The sequence below is a fragment of the Alligator mississippiensis genome, chromosome 3 (assembly GCF_030867095.1).
Source record: "Alligator mississippiensis isolate rAllMis1 chromosome 3, rAllMis1, whole genome shotgun sequence".
Lineage (NCBI taxonomy): Eukaryota > Metazoa > Chordata > Crocodylia > Alligatoridae > Alligator > Alligator mississippiensis.
Genome location: NC_081826.1, coordinates 159445446 through 159462301, shown reverse-complemented (window position 1 = coordinate 159462301; position 16856 = coordinate 159445446). Strand labels below are relative to the sequence as shown.

The 16856-nt window shown below is 40.6% G+C and overlaps 1 protein-coding gene across 1 annotated transcript in view; it reads right to left on the bottom strand.

Moving 5' to 3' along the window:
* Nucleotides 1-13791: 13791 nt before the first annotated feature.
* RAD23B (RAD23 homolog B, nucleotide excision repair protein) overlaps nucleotides 13792-16856 on the bottom strand; it is a 63452-nt gene continuing 60387 nt past the window's right edge. Inside the window, exon 10 of the mRNA XM_059724596.1 lies at nucleotides 13792-14670. Coding sequence (XP_059580579.1) covers nucleotides 14557-14670 — 114 coding nt within the window. The 3' untranslated portion in view covers nucleotides 13792-14556. The remainder of the gene's footprint in view (nucleotides 14671-16856) is intronic.

The following is a 16856-nucleotide window of genomic DNA, read 5'->3' as shown; positions in this document are numbered from 1 at the left end:
CTGTGATGCCCTGTTCTGATCTAAGGAAGCTTTTAACATTCTCATGTTTCCCAGTGCTGGTGCAAGGCTATTACATTCAGGTTACTATTTCAGAGCTTGCAGGTCAATGGAACCTCAGAAATGGGATCTTACAACTCATTTTGTGTTCCAGTATGTACTCCCCCCCCACCATGTTCTGGGGAAAGTCGGGAACTTCTTTCAGTGTGAACCTCTTTCCGCATCCAGCAAACTACTGTGAAGACTACTGAAACATCTGTAACACACAGGTATTATATGTTGAAAAAAGCTGCAGAATGGTTAACATGGTGAGCTAGAAAACGTGCCTGACTGAAATTTAATTATACCACATATGTCATTCTCTGTTTTGTCTCAGAGGGCACTCGAACACTGCATGGAACACTTTTATAAAGGTTTTTTTGTTGTTGTTACAGACATCTCAAAATAGGCTTGTGAAAGAGTGCTGCCATATTGAATCAGGTTGAAGACAGTGACCAGCACCAGCTGTGTCAAAGGTATAAGAACCCAGACATATGCAGACATAGAATAATCTGCCCTAGCATTTGATCTCTTCCTGAGCAATAATAGTTAGAGATTGTCTGGATGCTGGGTTCCTATTATATCCAAGACTGCTCTTGTCATTCAGCATAACTCTGGATCTTCATGATGACCATATAACAATATGCAACGAGGGTACCCCCAGCCACATAGACAGGGTAATGAAAGCACAGTGGGAATTTTCAACAGCCCAAATGATAGATTTCGCAAAAGTTGGCCAATGTGAAGGGCGTCGAGTGCTTTAACAGTCAGTAGTGCCTTTTAACATCTCACTTATTGCTTTAGAGCTATAGTGAAATGGTGCATCACTCAGCTGCCCCAGGAGAAGCCCAGAAAGGAATCATATTAATCTAATCATTATGGATTAATTGAAACTCTATCAAGTATTCCTATAGGAGGGCTACAGCCTTAAAAAAATCCCATAGTACCCTAAATTGTTCATCTGGAAGACTGCAGTAGTTACAGTAAGTTGTAATATGTAGAGTATTTTTTAAATAAACTAATAAGAGTTAGGTTCAAATCAGCCAACTGATTTTTTTGGGTTGTTTTGTTTTTTGTTTTTTAATGTGGAAGATCTCAGACACTTTCACAGGGTAAAACCATGGCTGAACAAACAGATTACCCTCATGGGTATCTCCTGCCTATGCACAGTCACTTCACATCCACATAGCAATGACAGCAATTGCTTATACAGAAGCAATACTCCAGCCTAGTTTCCCCAGCCCTAAAATGGGGATAGCTGTAAAACACTGAGACCAAGATGATAATTATATAAGAGCTGAGCACTGTACTGTGTAAGACAGTAGCTCATATATTTTAGCTCTTTGTTAAAAGGTATTAACAAAAAGGGAAAGCAAAACTTCTTTCAACCACAAGCAGTCTACAAAGCAGTTTTAGAACTAGTTTAATGAACAGCTTTATTGCCTTCCCACCTGCATGTAACTTGGAGTCCTGCACAACACAAAACACATTGTAAGTGCATAGGAAACCTCAGCAATTTCATTAGTGTTTGGTTTACTATCAGAAACTCCTGTATAATATGGCATTTGATGTTTACCCAGTTGTCGGGTATGTGAATGGTCTCTGTGTCACTACTAACCTCTCAATGTGAAATGTGGGATTCAAGGTGTGGCAAAAACCAAAATAAAGAATATACAATATGGTTATTCAGTTTATAACGCTGTGAAATCCATCCATTTAAATTATGTTTCTGTAACTCCAGCATCATCATTATTTCTGACGTAAAGGAATTCCAGCAGTGGGTGTGAGCACCAACTGAACGCACGGACGTGGTGAAGGAGCTATTGTGCTGTTATTTTGAACACTGCAGTAAATGATGCTAACAGTGCCTTCTGCCCTTCAAATCTAGGAGGTGATGCTAAATCAGTGTGGAGTGTTGGTAACTTTTGGACTAGGTCCGTGAGGAACTATAAAATCAAACACATTGAACAGAAATCTTTCCCTGCTAAGCTCTGTTTTTAGCTCCTTTCATCTTTGTCTTCAGTTCCAGGGTGCAAAATTTTTCCAGTCTGCTCTTATTAATAGGAGATGGCCAGTTAATGGCTTGTTTCTTTAATACCCTCATAGAAGATTCCAAATAAAAATTCCTTTCCATGCTGTCATTTTCCATTTAACAAAGATTAATTGTCCAGTGTTTTAATGATGTTGAAAAGAATACAATTCAGTATAACCTTAAAGTGACAGGGCACACTTTAGTAAAAAGCACATCCAAAGAACAATCACACTTCTCTTGCTGTTGAAAGATGGCATTTGGCCTCCTGCCTGCTAATCTCCCCAAGAGATCCCGGGTGACTGGCCTGATTCTCAAAGGTACAGAGCTCTCACATTTCCACTGAAGGCAGTAAAAAAAAACAAAAAACGTGGAGGCTCTGGCTCTCAAGTTGGGCCATTAGAAGCTAGCAGAAGGAATTGAGGAGGGGAGAGACAATGGAAGGAAGCAGGACTTGTTTTGAGTTATATGTGTTCATGAGGAATGGGCATAGTAAATCTTGCTTTATTTTCTAGACACTCACTTCAAATGAGGTTGCTGTTATCAGAGTTGGTCAGGCTTAGATCTCTGCCCCATCCTTCCCCTGCCCTGAAAACTGTTTCTATTTACATTATTTTGTCTAAAAGCCATTTCCATTCTAAAATAGGGTAGCAGTGCTTCATGGGAAATGTTTTTCAGGAATCTCATGTCCCTTTTCCCTTTTGCAGACCATGCTTCCTGATGGATTTCATCTCTTATGAGACACAATGGCTTCTTGGTAAGAAGAGCTGGTGCACCACTGAGCCCCTGGGAGACAAATAGCCACAGTACATTATGGGAACCCAATCCCCAAGGAAGAATGGGAGCACAGGGCATTGGCAGTACATTTGAATGTTTTTTGCAAATAATGTTGTTTGGAGGCATTTCATCAAGAAATAAACTGCTCAGGTGTATCAGAACTTTATCTTTAAAATGTATTAACATTTTCTGAGGTACGTACTATTATTTCATGTGCATCTTTCTTCTCTAATTCCCTTTTCCTTTCTTCCCCTGTCTCTGCCTCTTCCTCCCTTTGCTACTGATAAATGGAAGAGGGAAATAGTAAAGAAACCAAAACTCTGGAAACAATTATTTTTGTTTGATCAAGTAAACATAGATTTTCCATACCAAAAATCATTGCAGGAAAAAAAGATGCTTTTCAACCAAAACCTTTCTCCAAGAAAAAAGCAGTCAGTGATCTACATTCAATGGTGTGCTGATAGAAGAGAGAAAAGGAACAGTGAAAGACTGTGGAAATAAGGCTGCTGAAAATGCATGTATGGAGTAGGGAATTTGTTTAGGGCCTGGTTTAGGAAGGACACAAATAATTTTAGTTGACAGTCCTTGACATTCCAGTTCCATAAGAGCACCCTGTCGCATTTTAGCATAGATTATTCCAGTTATTCCATATCATTACTAGAGAGAAGAGTTTGCTGATTTCAGTATACTATGCTGTAGAACAGTGACACTTCATCCTAAGCGGCTTGGGAGCCATGTGAATGGGTCAGCATAAAAAAGTCACACCACCATACACAACCCAAGGTGATCATGGCAAAGATGCCAATTCAGAAAAGCCTATACACTACATTAGTGTAGTGATTTTCAACCTGGGAGCTTGCAGTACCTCAGGGTGCCTTGAGATCCTTTCAAAAGGTGCCCCTGGGCTACCACGTAAGGTAAGCATTCTTGTGTGCACAAACATGAATCGCAAGATAAACCCAATAGAAATATAAAAATCTAGAACTCTTGGTTCCCAAATGATACCTTTTATTAAACCAACTGAGAAATTGCAAAAATATCCTTTTCCGCAAGATAAACCTAGAGATTTCAAATAGGTATCCACAGCATTAAATATGGTCTGACTTGCTGTGGTTTTTCCGAGTTCTTTGCAACAGAAAAACTGCTGTATTAGTTTCCTGTAGTCGCATATAAGCATTTTTCCAAGGGGTACCTCAAGTCTAAAAAGGTTAAGAAACACCAAATTAGTGTTAGTACATCATGTCTTACATGCGTTGTATTATTCATAGGCTTGGCAGGATTCAATTTTTAATCAATAAATGTAATCTCACCTCATGCTCGTAGACCTACAGAAAAGTATTTCCATTGGTAATAATCAAAATGTGTAGAAAGGGGACTGTAACAGGGAATCCTTACCCTTACTGGACAGTGGAGAAAGAGACAGAGGGAAGAGATGTTAAAGAGGAAAACAATGGGCAGCCCAATGACTCATTAAGCAAGCAATTAATTAGCTGCTCCTGAAGCCAGTTGGAGGGAGGTAGCAGGCTACTTAAACAAACCCCTACCCAAAGCCCGAAGGGGAAGGATATTCCCGTCTCTCCCAATGGCAGCAGGGCTCTGCCTAGGCTGGGCCAGCTAAGCCCAAGGAGGCCAAGGATGGCCACTGCCTGTTCCTGTGTTCCCACAGCTCTGGGAGTGCCACTTCTCTCCTCTTCTGGTTCCTGCCCAACCAGCTCTTTCCTAATGAACGAACAGAATGATTTAAAGCTGGCATGATTGCTCAATGTATGGATATTTACATGTAATTTTATAAAACTTTTAACACTATACAAAATTAAGTTTATTTCCTACCTATGTTTTACCATCTTGTACCATCTACACTTTTCCCAGAGCCTGACGAACGGACTTTGATCCCAAAAGCTTGCAGAAAAGGACAATTTTCTTGCCATTTTCCAGTTGGTCTAATAAAAGGTATCATTTTGGAACCAAGAGTTCTAGTTTTTTTATGTCTTTGACACTATACTGTCATTTCTAAATTGTCTGCCCCCCACACCACTAACTTTGTGTAATCCTGAAAATTTGAATCAATAAAAAGCAAAACAAATGCTTAAAAATAAATATTGATTTTAGCCATTGAAATTAATTATTTTTAAAATTGAATTCTGCCAAGTCTAATTATGCATGACTACGGGAAAAACAGATCATATGCACATATTTTTTTTTAAAAGTACACTACCTGGAGAGCAGCTGGTAAGTTGTGGAGAGACTCATGCTGTTTGTAAGCTGTGATCGGAGCATCACTTCAAGAATTGCTAAATCATGTTGTGCCTGATTCTGCTACATTTCCTCACAGTGGTAATTTTCTCTACAATTAAGGCTGAACGCAACCGGTACTGATATCATGTGAGGGGATCTTCACATCATCTTAAGGGGCAACTGACTGAGGCCTTTAGGTTTCATTAATTTCTACAGGATTCCTAAGGTGGCACAGTGTTACTGCACATAAAGGCAGCAGAATCAGACCCATACCTAACACTGGACAGTCTCTTTCAATTAAAAAAAATAAGAAGCGTGGAAATTTAGTTCGAGTCTGCTCCAAAATGTCACATATGCAAACACTTAGAAAGTGACAGAACAAAGGTTGCCCCATACATGTTTGGTCGCATTCTGTATATATGTTATGAAAAATCTTAAGTTATACAATTCCATGGTGCATTTCTCCAATAGCAAACTGAAAAGCAGAAACTACATGACACAGATTCATACTTCCCCTACATGGTCTACCAATGGGGTTGGAACCATTAGATCAACCATAGGTTTCTCCTACTTGCACTAAGTTGAGAGAGAGCAGTAGTAGCATGTGCTGCTGTATGACCAGCCACTAGAGAGGAATGAAACACTCCCTCTCTAGTGGAAGAAGGGAGAGTGTGTGTGTGGGGGGGGGGACGGGACTCTCAGATATTTGCTGAGAGTAGAGGGATGGTAACACACCAAAGCTTTGGGCTCCATTTCTGGAACAGAAAGTGCAAGGTGACAGAACCTTCTGTTTCTGCCCAAATGCTACTTCTGTCCCTCTTCACTAATCCAACTTCCCATCCCTGCATCAGTGTCCATGAATAAATCCCCATCCCGTCTGTTTTCATCCTCAAGTTCTTTTCCAAGCTGTATCTTCAGTCTACCTCCCAAACCAAATCAACTTCCAGCACCCCTCCTGCCTTGTCCCAGTCCTTACCAATATCCACTAGTCTTGTCTCCTTGTCTCTAGCTAGTGCCAACTTCTTCTCTTTCCTCTTCCCTTCCCTGTAGCACAGCTGGAGGCTGCTCACCAGGCAAGCTGCACATGACAGGGCTTCCCTACCCTTAAAACAATGCTGGTAGTACAGGCCCCCTACCTCCAGGCATGAACACTTCATCAATCACTACTTCCTGCAGAAGAATCAATTCATTAGAAGAGGACTACTAGCCTCTAGGAATATTTAACTTGCTCAGATCTGTTCAATCACGTTCATATTTCCTTTGCTTAAAGCTGAGAAAACAATAATGTTTCACTTTCATCCAGATGTGCAATATTGTGTTCCCATTTCCATGGAAAATAGGAATGCAGGTCCAATTTTGATGTTTTCAAATGTTTATATACCCAAACCCATAGTTGAGGTCATTTCCATGTGATAAATTGATAATGTATCAGATAGTAACTAAATATAAGTTATTATCCATCACTAACCACCTCACCTGTACACTGGTTTAGCTCTTCTGGGACTTAATTTAACATTCCAATCTCTGCAGCAGATTCAGAGAGCAGGTTTTTCAAAACAGATTAGTAATCACACAGGAATGTCTTTCCCCAAACGTGGAATTGTCTTCCATTGCCCAAACTACCCTGGCCTATGGCCCAAAACCAGCAAGACAGCCTTGGGACTTTTCCATAGAGACACTGGTTTTTAGAGCCTCATTTCTCAGGACTCTGCAGGGCTAGAAAATATGCTTTGTACCACTAGATGATTCTCAGATCCTCAATCTGACACACAGCACCTGAAAACATCAAACCTTAAAGCCATACTATTAATGCAAAGAAACACTATTTTTGGTAATGGGCAATATTTCCCCCTCTCAGTGAGCCCTTTGCATTTATATCAGTAACTAAAGGCAGCTAGGCTAACAGGACAAACTATATAAAAACAGGCTCACTAAAAAGCTCTTTGAATATTCCCCTAAAGCCCTTTTTTCTGTAATACATAAACATAAGAGGCATAGGCATACAATACAAAGGTTTTTCCTATATTTAATTTGGAAGGAGCTGCATAATGAACTTGCAGCTTCTCTGCTTATGGGCAATACTCTAATGAGCAGAGGTCATTAGCTGCATTAGCTTCAAATCAGGCAGAAGGCAACGGCTAAGTGATCTAGCGGTTGTATTGCCATACCATCACCTACCCTTATATTTATGTTCATACAAACACTCCTCTCTTCCTCCACACTTGCATTCAATAAGTGATTTTAAATACCCGGTGGACTTCCAGAAAACAAGCAGGAGCTAATTAACACTTGAAATGAGGTATTTCCTTCACTAAGTGCTCTAAGACAGTGCAAGAGCATTGAAATGCTGAAAACGGCACTAAGCCTTCCTATGCCCTGGAAGATGCTGCAACCAATCCCATTTTTCTTATCCTATTTTATTCTAACCCCCAAGATACTGCTTATTTCACACCCTTTCTTAGTGAGGAGCATGATGTGCTGTTCTCCCCTAGACAGCATCAAACAGCTCACCCTCTACTCAGTGAGGTAGGGCAAGAAGCCTCCCATGAGGATGGAGCTGTGGCAAATGCTGGTGTACTCAGCATTGTCTTGTGCATTCTTCCATCCCTGTCCTGTTTGCAAAAACTGTCCTTCCACACTGATGGGTAAGGGTTTTCACTAAATCAGGAGTCAATGAAGCTCCTATTCCTTCCTCTTCCATATGGATCTCCCTTCCAACTACCCCTCCTCTTTCCATGTTGATCTTTTTGATGGAAAGAAAGATATGACCTTTTTGGTTTTGAATGCATCTCTAGCACTTGAACTGCTGAGCTTGCAAGCACTGCCCCCCTTCCAACCACCAGTGTCTCATGGGCCAAAGTAGGATATGTCTGCACCATCCTACTAGATGACAGTCAGTATGACAGACTATGAGTTGCTCTCAGGTACCTGAGATCCCTTTCCTTTCACACAGAAGGCACTTGGAAGAGCAAGTTAGTGGAACTTTGCACTTCATAAAGCAGCAACTAAGTTACTGTACTGCCCTTTTGGGAATGCCAATTAGCTGCTAATTTCTAACACCAATCTGGTTATGGATGAAATAGGTCTATAAATGAACTAAGTTAGGAGCATGGTCAGGGGATGGAGTCTTGTCTTTACTTGCTTCTTGGAGACAGTTTCTATTTTGAGGGACATTACCTCTGATACAACAGAACTCTTCTGACACTTGGGTGCATCAACAATTCCACACCCACATTTAGTAATGAGTCATTCGTTACCTGATGGGCATTGCAAAAACCAGTTTCCAATTTAGGGCTCCATTTCCTACATTTTGAGCAGTTCTTATCCAAACCCTGCAGCTCTTCTGCCACTAAGTGTTCCTCACCATTGTTACAACATCTTAGAAAGCACAATTTGGACTTTAAGGAAAGCGCCAGCAGGTCATGCGTTACAGCCATTAGATATATTGCATCCTCCCATCAGAATTCTCCAATTGAACTGCACTTTACGGGTCCCTCTGTGGTCTGCATGACCCTTTGAACTGCCAAGGGTGAATACAATATGTTGTGCATAATGAGCAGGGAGCACCATAAAACAAGCAATAAGCATTACTCATGAAATGTAGCATCTTACCCAGGTTTTCTATCCCCACTCAGTGCAAACAGCAAAGGTGGTGGAAGAATTGAAGATACCAGACCAGTGTGGGGTGAGGTTCAGTGAGGATTAAAACTATTTCTGATTACTACCACTGCACAATTATGGCAAAATACTGTCTTACCTGTTTTCATCCTCAAAGCAGAGCCAAGCAGGCAGACAAATACAGCTTAGGCAATGAATAGACATTGAAAATAGAATGCTTGTATACAGTGACAGACGTCTACCTCTCTGAGGGTCTTTTACTGCTCTCTCCTACCCACAACACCCTTCAGTACGACTTCACTCTTAAAATTTTCTTCACTAGAAAATTACAGATTTGAAATAACCCTACAAAAGCTTGTAGCCCATGTCAGTGCCTCTCCCCTCCCCCCCCCCACCCCCCCCCACTGCTCACTCTTTTACACAAACCAAGACCAGATACCCCCTAATGTTAACTCAGGATACTGCAGTCACCAGGGGCTCCCAACCATGGGTAGTGATACTACATTCCTATAATACACAGACATTTTACACAGTTGGAAAAAGCAAAGAGTTGAGGGAGAGAAAGACGGAAGTCATTAATTTTGTTTTCATATAAATCAAAATGATAACTTGGAAAATATTGGCCAGTTCTAAAAATAAGCCCATGTATGAACTAGTCATTTCACCTGTCCTACCTACCCCTGCTTTGGCTGCTGTAGTATTTAGGATTCACATACTTCAAATTACACAAACAGCAGTGAAACTATCCCCTACGTTGTCAAAATAAATCTGCTTGGTAGCTGGCATAAAACCTATTTGGTGTGTGATTATTCCTAGCCTATCTCCTCTGAAATCCTTGTTATCTCAGTCAACAGAAATCCCAAGGACGCCCCTCTGCTACGGCATTCAGTATTTACACTAACACTATTACGCACATCTTAGCACAACTGCCAGCAAGAAGCCTACAGAGGATTAAGTCATCTAACAATCTGCTTCTTCTGAGTGCTGCTGGGTGCTGAGGTGGTTTAGGAAACGACGCCTTCAAATATTTATCGTCATTTGGGTGCTGTATGTCCAGGCATCAACAACATATAAGATGCGTTCTGAATCGCAAGGGGGCCTCAGAAACAAAACTGAGAAGCAAGGGTGACGAGCAATAATGTATTTAGATTGTGCTGCTAATTAAGCAGGGCGTTAGATCCATTGTTCTAAAGTGGCATTAAGCCGAGGTTGTTAGTCTTAAAGCACTTTGCCCTAAAATGAGAAACTACTGTTTGTTGCACAGCGAGAAGCTATCTAAATAAAACCACAGGTTTATGTTGCATTAAAAGTCCACTTGTCAGAATAAATACACCCATCCACTGTTTCTCACTGAGCTAGTACCCACCCATGTTTCACAATCAGAAACTAGTTATATCAGCACCAACCTACAACACTAACCTAGAGCACACAGCATCCAACAAAGTAGGCTTTCGGCTAATTTATGCTTTACCTCTCTCAACCTCCCTTAGCAAGTAGAGTCAATACGTGTAGCAGCAGCATGTTGGTACCGTATTCTTAAGTAACTGCTGCTATTACAGCATCTCATCTGAATAGTCAGGAAAGTGTGCAGAAATGTTACTGGAAAGCTGTTGCTCTTCCCAGGTATTGTTCCAAGTGAGTAGACTCCCCTTAGACCTTCTGTCTCACTTCTCTGATTCTCTTTCTCCGTGCATCTTGTCAATCCAGTATAATCACAGGACTCAAATGGGAAAGGGGTCTCAATTTCCACTCCCTCTCCTCCACTACCTTTCTTCAGCCAGTTGTTATTTGTTTTACAGCTCTCCTATTTGCAGCATAAGCATGAACAATGGAGTCCTAGCAGCTAGGCTGCAGCAGCCAAGTCAGTAACCTTTCTTGTAGGTGTCCTCTCAACCTGGGACTGAAAGCTAGTGAAAAACCACACACAATTTTTCACTTTGCTACTCCATAACTGAAAAATAGTGTGTGTACACAATTTTTCACTCTACTGCTCCATAACTGTACATTTGCTTCAAGATAAGTCTCTAAAAATGCAATTCAATTTTAGAAGCAACATGGCTAGCACCCTCCAAAGAGGGGGGAGAATGTTTCCTGGAACAAAGGGGTTTTATTTCTCCTCCTTCACTCTCAGGTTAGTTTCTACTGAGTTTAAAGGAGTCTGTAAGCACAAGTTTTGAGTCACCTGAAGAGTAAAAATCTCTTCCTACAGAGGCAGGAAGGGCAGAATGAAATACTCATAATACTATTTCTCACTAAATTCACTATGGGTCAGAGCCTTAACCAGAGTAAAATCAGTCATCCAGTGAAGCCAACAGAAGTACTATATGAGCTAAGGATGTAGTTGTATGGCCCTAATCTTATTCAAACTTGCATACCAAATACTGATGTTTAAAACTTGCCCAAAATCACAGTGAATATATTCTGAACTGGTATGCCTTTATCTTTCTTTTCTAAGCAATAATCTCTTCCCACGAGTGGAAAGAGAAACATGCATCTAAACTTCTGGGCTGCTATTGCGGTCAGAGAGAATTTTGAATTAAAACAAGAATTACAATCCACGGTATTTAAAAGATGACAGCACAGAGGACATGAGGATAAGTTTAAACCACGAACAGGAAAGCTGCTAAGCCTTTAACACATAGTTTTTCCTTTGAAAATTCCAGCATAAATCATGAGTAATAAAGACCTTGAGGACAGACAACCACAGTGCTCAGGGCCTTGACTGTCATAAAAATGGGTGCTTTGCGTTTGAAGACAAGTTTTTGGGGTCAGCAAGCAGCACCCACCACCTCCCATCCATGGAGCTTTGCACAACTCCACTGAGCATGACAAAGTTGACCAAGCATAAAATGTACCCCAGGAGGACACCCGCTGCTGAAGGGACCTTAGTAACTTGTAGAGCATCTCTACAAGCCTTAGGCCAGCATAAGCTGAATGTCATTCAGTAGGTGTAGTTTAACACAACTGGCAGAAAGGGAGGGGGAGCGACCTGCCAAAGAGAAGCTGCAAGCATAAAGCAACAGTTCTGCTGGTCAAACTTTGTAGCCAAGAATAGCCTCATATAAGTTATTTCAGCTGTGGCTATGAAGATATTAGCATTTTGCAGTGTATACCTCTGACAAATGCATCACACATTCCCTCACACCCTGCCAAGCATACAATGCACATACAGAGTGTGACTAGTAAAAGTTGTGCTGCAGTTCTTTGGTGTGGTATCAGTGCTTATAGCTGACCGTCACCAAAAACTACACCAATGGCAGCATCAAAACAGCTGTATTAATGAGGGGGAAAACAAGGCATTTTATTTTCTGAGCTGCTGGCAAGGCTTGAGACTACAACTACAAAATCTTCCTGCCTGATGCACAAGCCTGCAAGTGGCTACAGCTATTTATGTGCAGAAAAGCCTGGATATAGTGGCACTGTGAGTATTTTACCTCAGTTCAACATAGGATTTCAAAAACACCAAGAACAGAAAATGCTTCAAAATCAAACTGGAATTGACTAATACGTGAATACTTATGACCAATGTTATTTTATTTCCCTTTCCTTTTAATTGATCTTATCGATGACAGAAGACTACTATTTTCACAATGTGGTGATGTTTCGTTTCTGGGAGTCTTCTACAGAGCTTGATTTGTGTTGGTTTGTTATAAGTAGTGTAGCAGAGGGCACCTGCACAATTTTGTATCACAGAGCTAGTATTTTTTCACGTATTTATCAAACTGTTTACTGTTTATATACTTTAACTTAATTTTATAAAAGCAAAGAAGTGGCTGTTAAGCTATACTAGTCAGTCATCAAGAAACAAATATTGAGGCTCCTGTTTAAGTCTTTGCAACACACTTCATACAAATATGGGTTAAGTATTTGTGTTAAATTTTGGGAAATTTTAAAAAGTTACAGAAGTTCAGAGATGTTTCCTGGCCCATACTGGAAGCTACAACACTGTTGCAACAGTTAAAATACTTAGCATTCGGGCATTATATAGTCATGCAACAGGTCTAAGAGTGAAGAGTGATATCTGCCCAAATAACACACACAAAACAAAAAGCCAGCAACAACTTGTATGGCTAGAGGCATGCAAACAGCTGTCTCTTTCCTTTGTCTTGCTGGAATCCATTATTTTCAGCACTGAAAGTTGCTGCTCTGCACTAAGGGCCTGTAATAGATAGTCCTGGTATCAAAAAATGTAAGTTGCCCTATTTTTTCCCCCCAAAGTATACAAATTAGGTTGATGGTGACCCACAGTAAGATCCATCACCACGCTAAATATTCCATACAAAAGAAATCCCTGCTCTATTCAGGACCGTGTCCCCAAGGATGTGAACAATTAAGTTTAAACAGGCTTTTTAGAAAGATGAATTACAACTACTTTATGGCCAAAAAAAGAAAATGTTTTCATTCTATTTCAATTAGGAGACACGGGTTGCTGGAGCATGGTGATACGTGCCCAAGACCATATCTTCTTGCCACGCTGAGAATGTGTCGCACAAGAGGCTTCAGGAGAAACCAAGTCATTTTAGTCTTCAGCACTAGAGAGTTAACAAATCTGTGGCAACCAACCCAAACATGCTTACATAGAAACTTGTTGACTTAGCTATATAGCATATAAAAGAAATAAGACTCTGAATTCTACAATTAGAGCTTACTTTTAGCAGAAGGAAAAGTAGGTGTGCATAATCTTTTGGGAAGCAGTAACTTGACTGTTCATTTATTTCTCAAGGTCTAAATCCTCCCCTCCCTGCAATAGAGCAATAAAAACACACACACCCTCACTGAAAAGGAAGCTCTTGGAACATTACAGTCTATTTGAAAGCAATATAATGCCAGTAGCCTCACAGTGGTTCAATGCTCCCAAAGACGATGGAAGCAAAAATTAAGTGAAGGTATTACAAACATTAGACACCTGGTTTTGAGATATATTTCCAGCTGTATTTGTTGGATCAAATTTGAACAAAAAAAGGCAGAAGGGTGGAATCTGGCTTAATAAATAAAGTTTCACTGGGATGGAGAGAAGTCAAGTTTACATATTCTTCGCTGGCAAAAAGAGTGCTCAGTTCACAAAGAGGGATACATCAAAACCAAACATGCAATGATTGTTTTTAAAACCTTTACTGCAACATAACATTGAAGTAAACAGTAATTAGATAGCTATCATTTTTCCCCAAATGAAAAGATGTAAACAGGAAAATAAGTCTGCCTGTATGTATACAGTTTCTTAAATCATGTTAGAAGGGGTCTTCTCATTCAATGATCAAGAAATTTCAACAGAATAATAATGGGTTCTCATTTGAAGAAACTGATATTTTCTTAAAATCCAGCATTAAACATGAAATAATGGGCTTCTTGCACTAATTTAATACATCTGAAGCAGCAAAATAACCATCTATATTTTGGCATTTATGTTTACAGGTGCTCAAATCTTTTAGATTTCACAAAGCCATTATCCAGTGTTGCCATGAAATACAGATTGTAGATTCTAGGTAGCAAAGGCTATTTCCAATACCAATGTTAAGTAAAAAGAAACATGAAGCAGGGCATTACACTAAATTTCTGGAACTAGTACAGTAAGAGTGAAAACCTAGAAAAAAGTTAACCTACAGTTTATAGAAGGAACTAAATACCTGCAGAAGCTGATTTTTGGTTGTATAATATTTTACACTGTGTGATTTGCTGCATCTGCTATGTTAAAGCAGACATGCTTTTATTTATCCTTGCTTTGTTTCCTATATTTTCTTCTCCCTCCCCCCATACCATACACCTAGTACTGTGGATATGAGCCCAAGTATCCCAGACAATCCAGTGAACAAAGTTAGTGTAATGCACTGGTGTGAAGTGTGAGATAAAAAAGTCTCTCCCTTTCAATCTTCATCAAAGTTCTGTTGTAGAAGGAAGTTGGCAGCCAAGTTTTCGTTCTTCTCACAAGCAAAATACGCCTGTATCACAAGTCCTTCAGGGAATCCTAATGCCTTTAACTAAAAAAAAGAAATGAATTTAGAACCACCAAGTTTGTATCTTAATACTTTGTGTTTAATATGCTAAGATATTACCACTTCAGCAACCTGCTTGCTGAAACAGAATTGCAGTTAAGTTTCCCTTTTTTTGATTCTTCACTTATTAGAGATTTTGAATTGTTTTCCTCAGGCAATTGGAAATTCAATTATTTAATAAATCATTCTCTGCATGTTTAACTTTAATCAAAGCCATACTGCACTTTCTTGTATGCCACATGCACCTTTTTCTGAAAATCAGCTGCTAGAAGTTGGGGTGTCTTTAGTGATAAAACACAGCCAACATCTAGGGAGCCCCACAACCTCAATGCACTGCTGTATCCAGCATACACAAATTTACCTTCCCTTTCTCCCGTTTCACTTAGAGACACCCTCAAGCTGTTGCTGGAGCAGATGCTGCAGCGAGGGAATTAGTGGCACTACTACAGGAGATTGCTCCCCTGCAAATGCGGCTGCCAATGTTTTCGCTTGCTACTGGCAATTAAACTTGGTGGTGGCTGCAGTAGGGGCATACAAGAGGGTGACTGCTCTGTTAGCCTTGTGAGTACCTGCTACCATTAGCAGGACAAGGTGGTTACATTCATTTAGTCCATGTTTCCCTTCATTCCACTCTTCCTGAAAACCAGGTGCATTGGGGAGGGGGGAAGGGGGGGGGGGGTAAAAGGGTTGTATGCCAGAAAATACAGCACTAAGGCTGGTGTTGACAGCATTAGAATTTATCAGCAATACATGCACTGCTGTGGAAGAAATTCATTTGACATTAGGCACATTTTAAATATGAAAGTTTGATAAAGGTACCAGACTGTTGTACAAGTACAGTCAGATTCCAGAGCTAGTCTGCCTGAAAGGGGCATTTCATTTTAACTGGCAAGCTGGCAAGAACAGTTAATGCTGTAAAAGCTGGTAACTTCTGGACCATTTGATTTGTTTGAATGATAAAGCTCAGTTCTAGATTTAGCCTACACTTTATGAAGAAGTCTTCATTTCAGTTTAAATCGATCAGGTTAACACACCTATATGCTTTCTAACCTGTGATTTTCTTAAAAGCCCCAGAAAAAAACAGCCTGCAGCTATTTGACACACATAAGTGGGGCCCGCTCAGCCTATGCAACTGGATCTTGCTGCTGCCTGGCTCACAACCATTACATTTGTTAACAGATTATTGTGCATGTACCAGTGGCAGCACAATATTTAGGCCCCACTAGAACTGGGGTGTGCCAAGCAGTCCTAAAGGGAGAAAGGCGCACTAACACCAATTTCTTTACTAGCCAAGTCTAACCAATCTCCCAGCTTTTCTAGAGGGTTAATATGAAAGTTTTGACAAAGTTTTATTGGTTGAGAAAGTTCAGTTATTTCATGAAAGGGAACAAAACATTTCCACAGTTATTGTGGAAATGTTATTTGACAGCCAGATCTAGGAAACAATCTAAGAACAGCACTGAAGCAGCTCCTGCTGAACAAAACCAAAAATCAGATGTTTACAAAAGGAGAATTGCTATAATTTCCTTAGGGCTAGTTACCGAAAGAGATGTAAAAACAGATGGATACTTTACACCTTAAGGCTCCCACCTACAACTACTGCAAAGCCATATTTCCATTTGGCAAGCACAGTTAATATGTCAGTGTTGCCAGGCAGTGGCAATTACTGCATATTACAAAGTTATTTAACCGAAGTGGTGCCAACTTTGCTAATGCAGCTTCATTCTATTCATGAAGTTTGATAACTCCTGTATTTATTGAAATCCATAATAAGATTCACCTCTCCCCTCCCTTCCCCCCACACCCCCAGTTAACATGTGGCTGGGGGAAAGAGGGGAAACAACTTATCTTGGATTTATGTATGGCTTGGTGCAGGCAGTAGCTGTGTTTCTGGGGCTGAAACCATAGCTGCTGGTTGTCCTTGGCTGGGACGGCTCATATAGCAGGGTGGGGGCACACAGCAGGGGGCGAGATTGCACAGTGGGAGGGATTGTGTAGCATCAGAGGAGCTGTAGCTGTTACTACTGCCTGACCAGGGCCACTGTGTTCTTTGTACTCCAAGCCAAAGTCAGAGGCAGAGCTGGAACCAAAGTCACTGCATAGGGTAAGCAGTGGTGGGAGTTCCAGGGGTAAGAGGCCAGGGGGCAGGCACTAGTGGAGACAAGTGATGG